Below are 17411 nucleotides of genomic sequence, written 5' to 3'. Positions count from 1 at the left end.
AATAATGCTAAGGTCGTACTTTGAGAGTCATATGTATTCTATTGTATCCTTGCCATGTGCTCCATTACTATTCATTTATAAGTATCATTATTCCAGATATTGTATTAATCTAGTGGTGTCTTGAAGCCACACTAGAGACAAACTAGAGAGCCCTGGTGCATCAGGACTATAATATCCATTTGGGTATTAGGCAACCAGATTTGTTGTTGTTGTTGTTGTTAACTGTTGTCAAGGTGGCTTCAGCTTATGGCAACACAATAAATAAGAGACCTTATACATTAGGAATGTCGTGTCTAGATAGAGGGGAGCAATAGTGTCACTCTATTCTGCTTTGGTCAGACCTCACCTGGGGCACTGTGCAAAGTTCTGGTCACCACAATCCAAGAGGGATATTGACAAGCTGGAGTATGCCCAGAGGAGGGTAGCCAAAATGGTGAAAGGTCTGGAAACCATGCCCTATCAGGAGCAACTTAGGGAACTGACTATGTTTAACTTGGGCAAGAGAAGTTACGAGGTGACATGATAACCATGTTTAAATGTTTTAAAGGGTATCATATTGAGGATAGAGCAAGCTTGTTTTCTGCTGCTCCAAAGACTAGGACATGGGGCAATTTGATTCAAGTTACAAGATAAAAGTTTGCACTTCAACATTAGGAAGAAGTTCCTAATAATAAGAGATGTTCAGCAGTGGAATATGCTGTCTTAGAGTGTGGTGTGGTCTCCTTCTTTAGAGGATTTTAAACAGATGCTGGATAGGCATCTGTCAGGGGTGCTTTGATTGTGTCTTCCGGCATGGCAGGGGCTTGAACTGGGTGGCCCTTGGGGTCTCTTCCAAATCTATGATTTTATGATTCTATGACCTCTAAGACAGTTCATGACCAACAGCCCTGCTCAGGTCCTACAAATTTATGGCGGTGGCTTCCTAGATTGAGTCTATCCACCTGTAATGTGGTCTTTCTCTTTTCCTACTGCCTCCTATCAAACCAAACATTGGCGCTTTACAGAGTGCCCAAAAAGGGCGCTCTGCCGGCACCCATGTTTGCTGCGCAAGGGAGCCGAAGCGGACAAACCGCGTGGCTCCCCCACGCAGCAAAAAGAACCTGCAAAAAGCGGGTTCTTCTTGCGGTACAGTTGTGACATCGCAAGGCGCTAATGGCACACTTGCGGTGTCACATCCGCGCCGTGACATGCAGACGCTAAGCGTCCATCACATCAAAATGGCAGCGCCCATGTGTATAGGGCGCCACCATTTTGACGTCCCCAGTACTACTAGGGGTGAGGCCCGATTGGACGCTGCATCCTTGGCCAACTCCTAGTACGTACTGGGGCAGAGCCAAGGCCCGTCTGGAACGGGCCATTATTAACTTATCTAATGAATCATGACATCTCAAGATATATCCAAGGTCTGGTAGCATCCATTTGAACATTCTGGTTTCTAGGGAGAGTTCAAGTTTGATTTGCTCTAAGAATTATTCCTTTTTTTTTTTTTTTTTTTTTTGGGTGGGTTTTTTGGGCTATGTGGCCATGTTCTAGACTCTTCTAGAACATGGCCACATAGCCTGAAAAACCCACAAAAATATGGATGCTGGCCATGAAAGCCTTCGACTTCACAACTATTCCTTTTCTTTTTAGTAGTAACTATCCTCCAGCATCACATTTCAAATGAATTGATTGTGATCCTATCAGCTTTCCTCACTACCTGGCAGATTATTAGGGAACCCTTTTGACAAGTTCTCCACCTCTCCATGATCATTTAGGAAAGAATTACAAAATGTGGCAACATATCTACAAAAAGATGCATGTCACAGATATATTTTTAAGCTTTGATATCTTATTCCAAACACCTGCAGCATAAAGACTGTAGCATTTTATAAATTACAGACAGCTCACGATTGGTTGGCAGTCCTATAAAAGCAAATGTAGAAAACACCCCAGTGGGCTTCAGGTGGGAGTTGAGGAGCCTGTGAAAATTACTGGGAGGAAAATAATTGGTAGTGCTTTGGGCCAATCCTTCCTTTCTCATTAAGGAAAGTTCCAAAGCTGCCTTTGAGTGACAACCTCACACATACAAGCTGCTCTGTTTGCTTACATACTTACTGCTCCTACTCATTGCTTTATAAAGTGTCTTGGCACCTTGGGTACAGAATGCATTACATAAAATTCAATTCAATTTCATATTTTCTACATTGAATACCATCCAGTTATGAAACAGAATGCAGTTGTTCCCAGCTTATAGTTCCCTCCAACCAATAAATCGTCCATAGCTGGAAGGCTTTTGTCCCCTTGACTTCTAAACTCCCCCAATGTCATATTGAGAGACATTTCCTTTCTGACATGCAGCCTGCCTGGTATTGATGGAAAACATCAAACTAAGCTGCCACAAGGAATGGGTATTGACAGTTTGCAACTGTGATAACTCCTAAGTGAATTGACTAGCTGCTTAAGCCTACAGCGCTCAAGTATGCAGAGGTGGAAATCATGAATCGCACCTCCTGGAAATGACAGTGAAAAAGCCAACTCACTGGATGCTATACTGTAATATTTATATAGCTCTACGGGGAATCCATGGAACCCTATCAGAACGTATTAAAGCTAGTCATTTCCTGCTTTCCTTGCCTGTTATTTAGACTACATTTCAAGAAGGTGACTAAAAAGGAGATAAGACTTGGGTAACCATCCAAGATGACACAGAAAGCATGGATAAGTATGGCTGTGAGAACATTCTCTGGTCATAAAGAGGCTTACTCTTATTCTGATGGTATGAACTGCAACCATTTTACTCCAAAAGACTGCTAGGAATTTTCACTTGCAAGCACATCTCTTGCAGCATTATCACCCATTTCAGTCCAGTTCAAAAGATTTGGTTTGTGCAGCCTGCACTTGATAGCATCCTCTGGGTGTCACCAAAGCTTGTGAAGATCACGTTCCTAGTATAATGGTGGAAGAAGCTAGGTTCAGTCCCTCAGGAAAGCAATTACGCTGATTCTTGGTTTGGGCTATGTCTGTAAGAAACTATTCACTCAAACCTCAAATAGGCAAACTGAGAAAATAGTTACTTGAAAATATCATTCTGGTATATTGATTAATCTTTGGGCAGAGACACCCAATTAGAAAATATATAGATGTCACATCAGCTGAGCAGGGCCAAACAAGCTGTGGTGTGAAAACAGACCACTTCCTGCAGCATCCATTTATTTTAGAAAAAGATATATGTCAGTGTGAGCAGTCTCAACTTTTTTTGAGAACAAAGTGGTTAATATTCACAATACGTTCAACATTTTGGATATCTCCTTTAAAGGTCAGATTAAAAGTTTTTGTGTAAAATGAGGTTTGCCAGTTATGTTCTTGAGCATTAAAATTATAGCAAGAAATGGGTCTCTGTGTGTAGCATCTTGACCAACTCTCTAAATTAGTACAGTGGAACCTCGCCATAGGCGGGCGCGCCATACGCAGCCTTGAGCATATGCGCTCAAGCCGCGGGGTGGAAGGGGTGGCTCATCCCATTCAGTTGAATGGGCGTGTGTGCCCGTTGCGCCCCACGCGTGCCCACGCCGCCGTGCACGAGCCCCATTGTTTACAATGGGGCTCAAGCATAGGCGGAAATCACCATACGCGGCGGGATCCGGAACGGATCCCCCGCGTATGGCGAGGTTCCTCTGTATTCTGTTTTGCTCCTGTTGGAACTCTAGGGATGTACAGGAATTCAGCAGATGACTCTGAACAAGTCAGTACCTGTTATGACTGGAAGAAAAATGGATCCTCCATCCTTTTTGACAGTTTTGGGCCTCAGAATTTTGCTGCCAAAATCTGAGTGCATCTACTTGCATCAAGAACACAGGCCATGAATTATGCAGCTTTGCAGAGTCTACATAAATCTGAGTATGTATGTTTATGCATGCCTGCAAATGGTATACAAATGCATACATGGCCATGCTTTGAGGAGAATAAAAGAAACACACACAGCAATGGCATGGCACAAATGTAGAGTTTCCACTGAACACATGGAACTGTCTGCACAATGGCAAGAAACAGCCAGGAAGATTTGCATGATTCCTGATTGAAGATGGCATATTTTGATATTGGAGGAAAAAATTCTGCACATAATTATGTCAAAATTGTATCAGAGGAAGCTATGTAACAGACGGTCATGGCTTTGTTGATGTAGGGTGATGGGATTTTAAGATCAAAAAAGACCACTGTAAGCATCCTACCTTCCTTCATAACACAGAATGATAATGTTCTTTCAGTAATCATCACTTTGTCAAACCCACTCATTTTCTCCCCACTAGAGAGCTGTGTAAATGCAAATTAAAATAGTAAAGACAAATCAAAAGGAGAGGCAGAACAAAGGGACATTTTATTAGGGGTTCCATTTCCCTGTTCCTCCACTGGTGTAAAATAAGCTTCAAGGTGAGATAGGTAAATATGTTTTTTAACCACTGAGTCAGCAATTGTTAACTTTGTTAATGCACTAATGTTCCTGTTGTTGTCAGTTTGTACTTTGTAGTCTTTTCTACAGTTATAAGGAAGTTATAATGAAGACTTCAGACCCTGAGTACTAGCAACACCATTGATAGGTGCATAAAATTCCAGCTTGTTTCTCATTGTTAGGTCCTGGAGCCCTTTCACACTACACATTTACAACACTAGGAGTCCATTTTAAATGCCATGGCAACATCCTGTTGAATCCTGGGGTTCATAATTTGGTCAAGGCAGAAGAGGAACACTGGCAGAAACTACTAAAGTTGTTGTGTGACTTCAAACCATTTCCAGGTTATAACGGCTCTGAGGTGATCTATCATGGGGTTTTCTTGACAAGATTTATTCAGAAGGGCTTTGCCATTGCTACTGGAATGAATGTATCTTGAAAAAGTCAGTGGGTCCCCATGGCTGAGTGGGGATCAGAACTGTGGTTTCTAGGGTCCTAGTTCAACAATCAAACCACAACCCAATATTGGCTCATACTGGCTAGTAAATACCCTTCCTAAACTGGAAATTCATAGGATGGAATCCTGGCAGTTAAAGTGGAATCTTAATCATATGTGTGTGCAGTGTGAAAAGGCTCTTTGCCTGGAGTTAAATCTTACAGATACATACACATGTTTCACAAGAAAACATGTGACTATTCCCATTGTCAAGTGAAAATTACAATACCTTGCATTACCTCATTGCCATTTTTTTTCACATCACAAAATAGGTGTAGTATAGTACTAATGATAGCCATAGAGATGTGTACGTTTGGCATAGCCCAGAATTCTACTTGTTTCCAGTCTTGGTTTGAGGTGCCTGTGTGCAAAAAGGCTTGATGTGAGCCAACCTTCTCCCAGTCTAGGACCTTACAGATTGTTGGACCACAATTGCAATTTTCCACAGTGACTTCATTGGCAGGGCATGGTGGCAGTTATAGCATGACGCATCTGGAGAACATCAGGCTAGGGGAGGTTGAATTAAGACTGAACTACTTGGCCTCCAGTACATACACAAATATCTTGGTGCATTTAAAGTGCTAGTTTTATCTATTCCAATGAATTAGGAGCATTGAAGCGTGTACATTGTATGAGGCTTAACACAGCCCTATACAAATCTTAAAGAAATGGGTGTACTATTACATCTGATTGTTCTGACGCATCAACTAAACTTAGGATAAGAGGCTACTGTCAGAACAGAATATGGAGAACCAGAATGGCTCCCAATTGGAAAGGGGGTCAGACAAGGTTGCATCTTATCACAATTTGTATGTAGAAAATATCATACATAGAGTAGGTTTAGACATGAAAGAAGGACAAGTCCCATGCTTCGAGTCCCATTTTGGAGAAACGTGGGATATAAACCAACCAACCAAACATCTTACATTTTAAAAGCAAGTTGCCTTTTCTAAAGTGTTGGACTCTGCTTCTTTGATCTGTAGCAACCAAAGCTTCAGAAGGAGAAATTTCACAGTCTTGCTGCTATCTGAGATGGTTTCCACTGGGGATGAAGGAAACTGAGCCTGTAACTTCCTATACACAGAGCATGTCTTCTAGCTATGAATCCTGCCTAGAGATGTAAAATTTCCAGAAATTTAATTTTGGGGCAGGGGGATAGCTTCTTATAACCCCCCCCCCCCGGGGAAAAATGAATTTCTCAAAGTAAAAGCCCATGATTTATCAAGTCAACCAGTCTGCAGGGCTGTGAGGCAACTTGGATCAATAGGGAGTAACCATCTTCCTTCTCAGTGTACTTATCTTCTTTCCAGAAACCTGGTGTGTGTGTGTGTGCAGGCTTTGGGAAAAGACCAGCCAACCAGTGCCATGGATGACTGGGACTTTCTTCTGGGCACGGATGAAGTTGTAGGCTTCACTCAAGTCCACACAGAGAATATGAAACACATGTCTTGCCATTCTTTCAGCATTCTAGCCTTCACTGTCTTCTCTCTCTCTCTCTCTCTCTCTCTCTCTCTCTCTCTCTCTCTCTGTGTGTGTGTGTGTGTGTTTATTAGTTATACTTAGTGTAATGTGTTTTCATTTGGTTTTGATGTCACAACTATGGCCACATGGCTGGAGCTACTTTTGGGGTACAGGGCTGGCATGCCTTCTCAGTCTTCTTTTAGAGGAGTTCACCTTAAGGGTTCTCAGGAGCAACCAGATGGAGCTGGCTTGGGACCTGTTGGGCATGCTTCACTTCCAGGTGGCACAGAGTGGCAATGGACCCCTGTGGAGTCCATAGCTATCACTCTGGTACTCTGGTTTTTCTTCTGACAGTCAAGCCATCAGATATCAGGTGTGTTGCTAAATCACAGGATGGCGGCATCATGCCAGGCAACATTATACAGTTGTTATGAATAAAGTTTTGCTCTTTTAATAGCCAATAGGACTTTTGAGTCGTGATTCCCTCAATCCACTACAGCATGAAGATACTAGACTTGTAGTGCAATATTGGAACCCTTTACAGATTAAAAGTCACCTTCTTACATTAAGAACATAAAATGTATTATGTATAACTTGATTTGGCATAAAATTGGCATGTTTGGTATATTTAAAGTACAGTTTATTCAGAAAATAATTACAGATTACAAATACAGGGGGGAATCCATCAACATTTGTAAAACAAACAAAAATATTTTCTCTCCTCTAGTGCTCTGTAGTGACAAGTAGACAATAATCACTCATTCTCATACAAAGAACTGAGGAAAGGAAACCAGGAGCAGGAATTAAATTGATCTGAGACTGTACTTTGATGCTTCTCAAGCTATCTGATATGGGGCAACTGGCATTTCCCACCTAATGTGCCAAAGGCCACTAGCTTATTGGTTACAAATGGTATTTCCTTCCTGGAAACTCATGGCAGACTGGTAGCTCATTCACTGGCACAAGCCTTCAAACCACCACTTTGAGCAGCACTGCTGCACATAAGCTGACATGAACGTCCACCGCTACATAGTTTTTAGTAATAATGTAGGGGAAATAAATATATGAACAACTTGTCTTAAACATTTTATTTGTCATTCTAAAATAAAATATTCCATAATCCATCCCCCCCCCCCCATTTTCCCAGAAAAATGGGGCTTTGGAAAAGAACAGGGAAGAAAACATTCCTTCCCTCCTCCCATTTGTTCCCTTGTTTCTGTTTATTTCTTCACATCTCTACCTCTGCCACCTGGGTACAAAAGCATCCCCATAAATGACTCCCAGGGGGGAAAAATGTGGCAATTTTTAAATGTAAATTTAACTACAAAAATACACTTTCTTTGGTGTTTGTGACATGAGCAAGGCCTGATTGGCACCACTGTTATTTCAGGCTGTGATCCCCCACTCTGTGAGACCCACTAGGCTCAGTGAGACCGACTTCTGTGTAGACATATATAGGACTGTAATCTCAGACAGTCTCCAAACATGCTTCCTTTCAGAGGTGCCAATCCCCTTTACTGGCCTCCTCTCTGGAGAAAAGCAACATTTGGGTGTTTTTTGTTTTGTTTTGTTTTAAAAAAAAGATGTAACTTCTGACCTCTCTGCCCTCCACTGTTTTCTTCTGGATGATCTCTGTCACACATACCCCAGACACTCAGCATCAGACTGTTTGTCACCTTGCTTCTTCTGACTTTCTCAACTGCCTTTCCCACTTCATTGCGCTCAGTCTGGCTCTCTCGGTTTAGCTCTGCTGACCCCAGACAATAACTCTGGGAGATACAGCTTAAGCCCAGGGTGTGACATCTTTGGTTAAGGAATATATTTTATAAAAGGGCATCTTCTCTCTCAATCTCCCTCTCCCTCGCTTGCTATCACTCTCTCTCTCTCTCTCTCTCTCTCTCTCTCTCTCTCTCACACACACACACTTTCACTGCTTACTTTCTTACAGCAGGCTTAATAAATCTATCACATTGCTGTGGTATTGAGGCTTCTAACTAACACATTATTTAAGCTTTTATGGCTGGCATCCATATTTTTTTGTGGGTTTTTCGAGCTATGTGGCCATGTTCTAGAAGAGTTTATTCCTGACTTTCATTCTCTGAAGATGCCAGCCACAGATGCTGGCAAAACATCAGGAATAAACTCTTATAGAACAGGGTCACATAGCATGAAAAACCACAAAAACTTGCCATCTCTTTTACATAAAAAAAGAAAAGAAACATGAAAAAGAAAGATGAGTAGTTATTTATTAATTGTTTTCACCTGACACTTAAAGCATCTTTCAATGTCAAGTTTATAACACAAATGTAAAATTTACATTGGCTAGAATGCTCCTTCAAATTGCAAATTTTCTGCTTCTCTTTAGCAACAGATGTCTAATCTGACTGGAGAAATGAAGCTGTTGGACACAGCTTTAACTGCCATGGCTCAGTGCTATGGAATTCTGAGGTTTGTACTTTTGTGAGATATTTAGCCTTTTCTATCAGAGAGCTATGGTGAAACAACAAACTACTAAATTCAGGGTTCCATAGGATGGAACCATGACAGCTAAAGCAATGTCAAACAGCATTATTTCTACAGTGTAGATTAGACCTATCCTCTTTAGAGAATTGAAACCAGTAAAAGCTGGCTTTGTACTATGGGAAGCAATAAGGACCGGTGGCTGAAAATTTAAGGGCTATTCCACCAGTGTACAGTGGTACCTCGGGATACGAATTACCCAGCTTACGAAATTTTCAGGATACGAAAAAAATTAATTTAAAAAAACTGTTTCGGGTTAAGAAAGTTTTTTCGGGTTACGAAAAAACTTTTGGTGCTTTTCGGCGCTATTTTACACCAAATCGCGGCTTTTCCCCATTAGCGCCTATGGGGATTCGGCTTGCGAAAGCCTTTCGGGTTACGAAATTGACAGCGGAACGAATCAATTTCGTAACCCGAGGCACCACTGTACTACCTTGGGAGCTTATTGCACAGCTTTAAAAAGTGACTTACTGCTCTTGAACTGAATTCTAATTCAGGCTGCATCCAGATACTATCACATAGATTTTTGCCACCAACGCCAAGAGGCCAGTTGAACTCGGATTCTAGCTGGGTTACCCGACTACACCCACCCAGTGGCAATTCAATTCGGGACCAGTAAGTCACTTTTTAAAGCTGTGCGATAAGTTCCTTGGAATCAACACTTTGAATTGTCCCTGTGATTCAGAAAAATGGATCTGTAACTGGAGAAAAAGTAACCTTGAAGCATTGAAGAACTGCATAGTTGGCTTTTTCTCCCTTAAATGCCCTACCCCACAAAGTGGCTTTCTTGTGCTGCAAGTCCCAGAATCATCCAGCCAAATTGGTCACTGGCCAAGCAGACTGGAGGATTTTGGAAGCTGTAATTCAAAAGAGCAATTTTCTTCCCTGCTCTGAAAATAGTTACAGTATTCTAAGTTACTATGTATGACCCTAAAACATAAGGTCACATCCCTGGACCCAGTGGCTGATGTTAAGTCATCACCTGAGCCTCAGTTCTTCAGCACAAATGGGGATATCAATCATCTAGCTGTGGGGAGGCTAGAAGTGAATGGCACAGCATTGTTCCATAGTTAATATGCTATACACCTTGGAGGATTAAGAGCATGTACAAACTAGAATATGGCAAATGTTGGAGGTGTAATTTCGAGAAAGGTAATCTTGTGCACATATGGTGGAAATGTAAAATAATTCAGGCATTTTGGAAAGAAATTCACAACTCAATTCAAAATATCTTAGAGATTAAATTTCCCTTGGACCCAAAGCTTTATCTCCTCAATATGACAACAGTGCTAAAACCTGAAGATGAGAAGCAACATTGGAGAATACTGCTGTACATGGTAACCGCCGCAAGGGTGGAGGTTGCTAAGCTGTGGAAATCGAATAAAGTCCCAACGTGGGATGATTGGATGATGAAAGTTAATGAGTATAGGGTACTTGATACACTTTCTTGTAATGTTAAAAACTTTAGCAAGAAAAGAACTAAAGAGGATTGGAGGAAAGTGATAGCCCTTTGGGAAAGAGAATGGAACTTGAATGCAGAACTTATTGAAATTTAGATGTAGGCACTGTATTGTCCCTTGTTCTGTTAATATAGGCTGATGTCCTTAAATGCTAGTACGCTAAAGCTGAGTTTTCCTCTCTCTTTTGTTTTTACATTTTAATGGTTAAATAGGCTCTACAGTCAACTGGATACTATGAGTCCCAAAAGAAAAAGGAAAAAGGATGATAGGAACATAAACCAGGGAAAGTACCATATAAAATAAATTGCTGTATATATAATTTGTCTGTATGGTCAAACTGATTAGGTAGCACAACAGGTGTACTTTAGGGATAAATTTAGTACTAATTTGGACGACTGTACTATTGTGACTAAAGTATTTGGACAAACATACATAAGGTTAGCAGTATTGCTTAATTTATACATCAATATTCTTGAGCAGTGGGAAAATTGTGATTGTTATGAGATGAGTTCTTCAACATTCCAGGATTGGAAGGAAGGGAAACCTTGGAAGGGTATTAGAAGATAAGAAGATAATCTGTACCAGAATTTAGATGTTCATTTTTCGCTTGTTATATTGCATACATTGTCTCCTTTATGTAATTTTCTGCTGGTAACATGGTAACTTGTTTTTATTCGTAAAATTAATAAAGATTATTTTTTTAAAAATATGCTATTTCAGGACTGGCAAGAGCGTGACTCAGTCTTAATCCATTCAAAAAACCCATTCAGTACTGAGACTGGTCTTTGTCCTATTTTCATCCCATTCCCCAGCCTCACTGAGTGGCTAAAAGGAGAACCTGGAGGAAAGGGTAGACTTACTATGCACAAGGCCCTTAATGGCCCTTACAGGTACCTTTTTGGACTCAGGCCCTGTGCTGTGATGTTGGTCTAGAGACAGAAAGAAAGAGCAAGTTGGTTGGGGAACAGGAAAGGGAAGCAGAAGGTGAATGGGATCTGGGTGAGAAAAGGTGGCACCAAGTTCAGAACACATACACAGTTGTGTGGATCCTTATGAATTAAAAGGCAGTATCAGCATTGCAGGAAGAATTGATGGGAACAGGATGGCAATATGAGTGGGCGCTATAGCTCTCAGAATCAAATTTCTGGTTGCCAAGACAACCAGATTGTTCCTCCCTGGTCCTGCACTATAACATGATTCCAGCATATATGAAAACATATCTTTGCTTCTTTCCTGAAAACATGTACCTGTACCAAATAAGCATCAAAGCAGCATCAAAAGCAATTAAGATTCCATCAGCTCCCATTTATGTTGGTCACAGTAGCCAAGAGGTCTAGGCCTCTGATGTGTATCAAGACTAGGCAGGCGCACTTACCACGAGCTGAGAGTTTCTTGGTGTTTATTATCTTGGCAGCATATTCTTGTCCTGACAACACCTTCACGCACCTCCTGACAATTGAGAAAGCACCTCTGCAGGACAAAAGGGAAAAAAACCAGAATGAAACAAAATGCCTGTAACAGGTGGGGCTGAATAGAGTCACATCCCCCATGCTAGGATGTTCAAATGTAGGAAAGTTCAAAAGCAATAGAGCATAATAAGCATCCTGCTGGATCAAACCAAAGGGCAATTTGGATCAGATCAGATCTGGATCAACTACCCCCCAGAGACCAAACAGATGGCCTGTGAGGCCTCCAAGCAGGAGACAAGGGATGGTAGCCTTTTGCTGCTGTTATTCCCCCAAAACTAGTGGTGAGAATTATGGTCCCTCTAATTTTGAAGGTAACATATAGCTACCTTAACTAGGAATATAGCTGTTCCTTTGAACTTATTTCATAGCAATAGGAATAGCAATAGGAGGGGTTGGGCTCTTTCTTTCTTTCTTTTTAAAATTATTTTCATTAAACATAAATTTCAATACATAAGAGAACATTAATAAATAAACACACACCCTCACACACACAAAAGCAATAACTGCAACAAAAAATACAAAATACACACACAAAATAATCAGTACATATATGATCTTCCCCACAACTGAAAACCTATGTCTATGTATTGTTATGAAGCCCAAAATTGATAAATCCCCCCACTGTAGTCTAAAAAGATGGATAAACATGTCCCAATATTTCTTAAAGTTAACCAAAGACCTTTTTCATTAACACTGTCAATTTATTTGTTTCAGCAAGCTCATGTATCTTCACTAATCTCCTTCTGTTAGAATAACAGCTTCTTTCCATCTCTGCCTGTACACAAGTCTTGTTGCTTTAATCATGTATTGCAGAATTCTTCCATATTTCCTTTGAATCTGGCCTTCCATCACTCCCTGTAGATAAAATTCAGGTCTCTTCTGGAACTTTATTTTTAAAATTTCCCACAACATTGCATGAATTTGAGCCCAAAATTTCAGAGGTTTATCACATGACCATCATATATGGCAAAGTGTAACAACCTTTTTTTATCACACTTCCAATATTTGTTAGTTAACATTTTTATACATCTTTGAAAGTCTTTTTGGTGTTAGAAACCACCTGTACACCATTTTATGGAGGGGGGGGGTTTCAGATCATGACCTCCCTCCCTCCCTTCCTCCCTTTCTTTTTTATTTTTCTTTCTTTCTTGTTTTGAATCAGGGTTGTTAGTCATCTCTGTCCCTCCTCCAAACCTGTCTTGTCTCTCTGGCAGGAGCAACTGGTAGATCTGCTACTGCAGGGGCAGTGAAATCGCTCTCAGTTTTATAGCTGTTCCTCATGTGGCTGCTCTAGGTTACATGCAAACACCACCTGCTTGAGGCCCAGCACCTGAACAGTTACACAATCTAGAGCAGCAGTCTTAAATCTATAGGGATTCACCAGACCAATGGTTCCATGACCTACAACTGACCTAGGTTCGGAGGTTAATCCTTCATCATCTCACTTTCTCAGCTGCTTTAAAAATGTCCTGGATTCTCTCCCTTCTTCCCATTCCCCCCCTTTGTCTTCAGCTTACTTCAGTTGCTGCAAACTGAGTTCAAAGTGCAGAAGCACTCTGTACTCAAATTAGTAGGAGGAACAGGAGGGGAGCAGGGACGTAGCCAAGGGGGGGGTTTCTTAGGGTCCGGACCCCCTCTTCCGTTAGATAAAATGAATGGTGCGTGCTGCTGCGCTGCCGCACCCAAGCCCCATTATAATGGTGGCACTTAGTCTGGACCCCCCCTTCCCAAAATCCTGGCTACGTCCCTGAGGGGAGAGGAGGTGGCAGCTACTTGTCCTTCCTAAAATCACTATCTAAATTCCAGGCTTTCTCTGTTTAAAATAGTAGTTTTGTGTCTTCTTTCTCAATGATAAGCTTTACCCTCTTGTTTCCTGGTCACACCCTTTTGACCATACACTGATGTGATTCAGCTACATGTGTCCTGGTTTTTATCTGTGAGATGTTAGAAGGTATGCATATCCACAATTGCCACAGTTCTTTTGTCACAGCATCTTTTCATGTGGGGATTAAATTACGTTGAACAGAAAGAAACATCAACATTTTCCAAATAGAGATGATCATCACATGGTAGATTGAGGAAGAGTGGGAAGCAAATCCATTCAAATCAAGGGTAGCACAAAAAAAGAAGGGAAAGGACACTCTCCCCTTTAAAGAAAGTAATAATTTCTTTCCTTCAAACAAGAAATTTGGCATGTTTCCCCTTAGCTTTCATATTGTCTTCCCCTCACCCACATCACCCTAGATTATAACTTTTCCCATTGGTGGAAAATATTAAACTCCTTCTGTCTTATCAATTGTCTCCTAGCACAGATGGGAACATGTGCCAGTAAAAATGTGTTTTAATGAAGGAAAGAATACCACCAATGGTTTTTTTTTTTCCTTTCTGAAAAAGCCCCAATTAAAGCTGACACTGCTGAAACCTAACATCTGATCTGACTGAAAAGGTTACAGCTCCATCAGCTACAAAGACTTTAGACAGACCAGGCTAGAATTAAAGTAAAATCACATCATGATTGCTGAAAAGCAAAGTTCCATTGCCATTTGATGGGTCCCTTCATGGAGCACCTTGGCCCAAACTACTTAAGTTGTTGCATGAACATAGGCAGCCAGGAGTATATCAACTGAATTGGGGAAATCAAACTGTACATTTCCCATTGCAAATGGACAAGAACTGACTTCCTTCCACTTCCTATTCAGCTGCTGTGGAAGCTCCTGAAATCATAATACAGTGTACCCTTGGTAGCTGCTAGGGTTTGGTTCTAGGATCCCTTGTGGATACCAAAATCTGCACATGCTCAAATCTCATTAAATACAATGGATAGTAAAATGTCATCCCTTATACAAAATGGCAAAATCAAGGTTTGCTTTTGCATTTCAGATTTTTTTTTTAATGTTTTCAAGTCATGGATGGTTGAATCAGTGGACGCAGAATCAGTGGACTGTTGTTGAATGGCATAGTGGTTTGAGTGTTTGACTGCAACTCTGGAGACCAGAGTTCGATTCCCAGCTCAGCCCTTAAACCCACTGGGTGACCTTGGGCAAGTCACATACTCTCACCCTCAGGGGAAGTCAGTGACAAACCTCCTCTGGACAAATCTTGCCAAGTCAGAAACAACAGTTGGATCAGTGGATGCAGAATGGATACAGAGGACCAACTGTATGCCAAACCTTTATCTAGCTGTAATCCAGTGGTGGAAATGATGCAGCTGCCCAGATGTTGTTGGGCTGCAGTTCTCAGGATTCCTGACTATTGGTGGTGCTGGGTACCAGTACTAGGAGTTGAAGCCCAACACGGTCTGGAAGCCTCCATTATGCCTTACCCTGCTGCAATCCTAGAAGGCCTTATACTGCATAATACTACATAGTACTGATCCCACTTTAATTGCCATAGCTGTATCCTATGGAATCCGGGGGGCCTGTAGTTTGGTCAGAAGAACCAGAAGAGATCTCTGGGTGAAAATTCTAAGTACCCTTCCCTAAAATACCAACCCCACAGTTCCACATGATGTTGCCAGGGCAGTTAAAATGGAACCATAACACTATACAATTGACCCTCCATATCCATAGATTTTTTTATCCATGGATTCAAGCATCCACAGATTGAAAATATTCCAAAAAATATAAATTCCAAAAAGCAAACCTTGACTTTGCCTTTTTATATAAGGAAAACCATTGTACTCTGCCATTGTATTTAATGGATGTTGAGCATCCACAGATTTTTGGTATCCACAAAGGGTCCTGGAATCAAACCCTAGTGGATACTAAGGGTCCACTGTAATTATGAATTGTGAAGGGGGCCTTACTGTCTTAACTGGTTCTCTATCCCTGAGAATTCCGTCCTGTACAAATAGTCCTGTACAAGATATGCTGCCCATTCTACCTGAAAACTCAGTGAAAAGCCCATCACCTCTTGTATTGTTGTTAAAATCACTCAATAGTTTGTGCATCTGGAATTATCCCACTGGCTTGTGAACATTTTGTCACTGAAACCCAGTCTGCTCTGGGAATCCATGAATTCAGGTTCTTCCTTCTTTCTCTTCAAACTTAATGAGTTTTATCAGGGGCTGTACCTAGTATACTTACCTCTACATACATACAAACACACACACAGCCTTTCAGTTTTCCAGAGAGAATAAGGAAGAAGCCTTGGTCTTATTTTTCTCTCTCTCTCCCTTTTACTTACTTCCTCTTTATGTGAGTCCCACAGCTAAGTACAATCCAGGATAAACAATAAAAAAGTCAAAAAATTACTTTTAAAAAGTAATTAGATATTGCTTTGAGTCTAAATTTTTCAAAAGCCATTCTCTACCTCAGGGGTATGAATTATGCAACCCTGAAGGCCGTATTTGCAGCTCCTTTTCTCCTAAAAATGAAAACCATAGCGTACTTCTCTACAGCACACTTTGCACCTATTATGTAAATTATTCTAATTAGGCACATTATACTGATTTGCATTTTAATCATGCAAATTAGGCACGATAATTGTTGCATTTCCCTCCTCTCCCACTATACCATTTCATACCATTTTTTTTACAGTCCATATCATTTTTTACAGTTACTTCTGACCTGAGAGAGCTAGTATAAAGTATTATTTAAAATGCTGGACTTAGAACAGGAAGACCCAAGTTCAAAGCTCTGCTTATGGACCATCACACACATTCAGTAAACCTGCTTTACAGGATTGCTGTGGGGATTCAAACAAAAAAAGGAAACAATGTGAAGTGGGCAGGTCCATTCACAGAGCAGTACAAATAAAAGAACAGTAATATAAACATTTGGGCATTATGCACAAACGCTTCCAGTGATATTCTCATCAAATGTATTTTATTTGATTCCTTTTCTTTTGGATATCAATTTTTCACTGATGGCAAAAGACTAGCATCCATGAAAATATCACATGAAGCCCATGAGATTGACTACCATCTGACAGGGCAAGAAATAAAAAAATAAAGACAAATGGTAGTATTTGAAGCAGTCTGTGTGTCTGACATTTATATGGGCATAAATGAGGCACTAACAACAACAACAACAATAACAACAACAACAAAATATCTCCCTATTGAGACAATTCTCAGTGCACCTAATAAAGTGAACTATAGTCTGCACAAGCAGTTTTTTGAGGGTAGATAAAAGTAGGTGCTACTAGAGCCTGTTGCTCTTGTGGCAAAAGCAAACACAGTTACCCTCTTGAAAACTTTAAAAGGTATTCTTCGGTGTAAGAAAAGAATTCAAAACAGTGCCTGCCCAATATAGCAGATATGTCCATTCCCTTAACCCCACCCTTGCACTTCTCCTCAACATACATCCTTTCCATCTCCCTTCTCCATCCAAGTACTAAGCAGAGCTGATCATGTTTAGCTTCCAAGATCAGGCAAGATCTGCTGCCTTTTGGGTGTTTAGGTTAACATATGACAGGATACAGACCGCCCAAAAGGGCGGTCTGCCGCCGCCCTAGTTTGCTGCGTGAGGGAGCCACAGTGGACAAACCGCGTGGCTCCCTCGCACAGAAAAAAGAAGCTGCAAAAAGAGGTTTCTTTTTCCAGCACCGTTGTGACGTCGCAAGGAACCAATGGC

At 41.0% G+C, this 17411-nt stretch overlaps 1 protein-coding gene across 5 annotated transcripts in view; it reads right to left on the bottom strand.

Annotated features, from left to right (window-relative positions):
* The window catches only part of CAMK2A (calcium/calmodulin dependent protein kinase II alpha), a 173995-nt gene that overhangs the window by 134609 nt on the left and 21975 nt on the right, over positions 1-17411 (bottom strand). For all 5 annotated transcript variants that reach the window (XM_089528650.1, XM_089528641.1, XM_089528622.1 and 2 more), the window contains exon 2: positions 11742-11836. In XM_089528650.1, the coding sequence (XP_089384776.1) occupies positions 11742-11836 (95 nt within the window). The remainder of the gene's footprint in view (positions 1-11741; positions 11837-17411) is intronic.

The sequence above is a fragment of the Sceloporus occidentalis genome, unplaced genomic scaffold (genome assembly GCF_023333645.1).
Source record: "Sceloporus occidentalis isolate IW3139 unplaced genomic scaffold, rSceOcc1.0.p SCAF_1, whole genome shotgun sequence".
NCBI lineage: Eukaryota > Metazoa > Chordata > Lepidosauria > Squamata > Phrynosomatidae > Sceloporus > Sceloporus occidentalis.
This window is presented reverse-complemented; position numbering and strand designations above follow the sequence as displayed.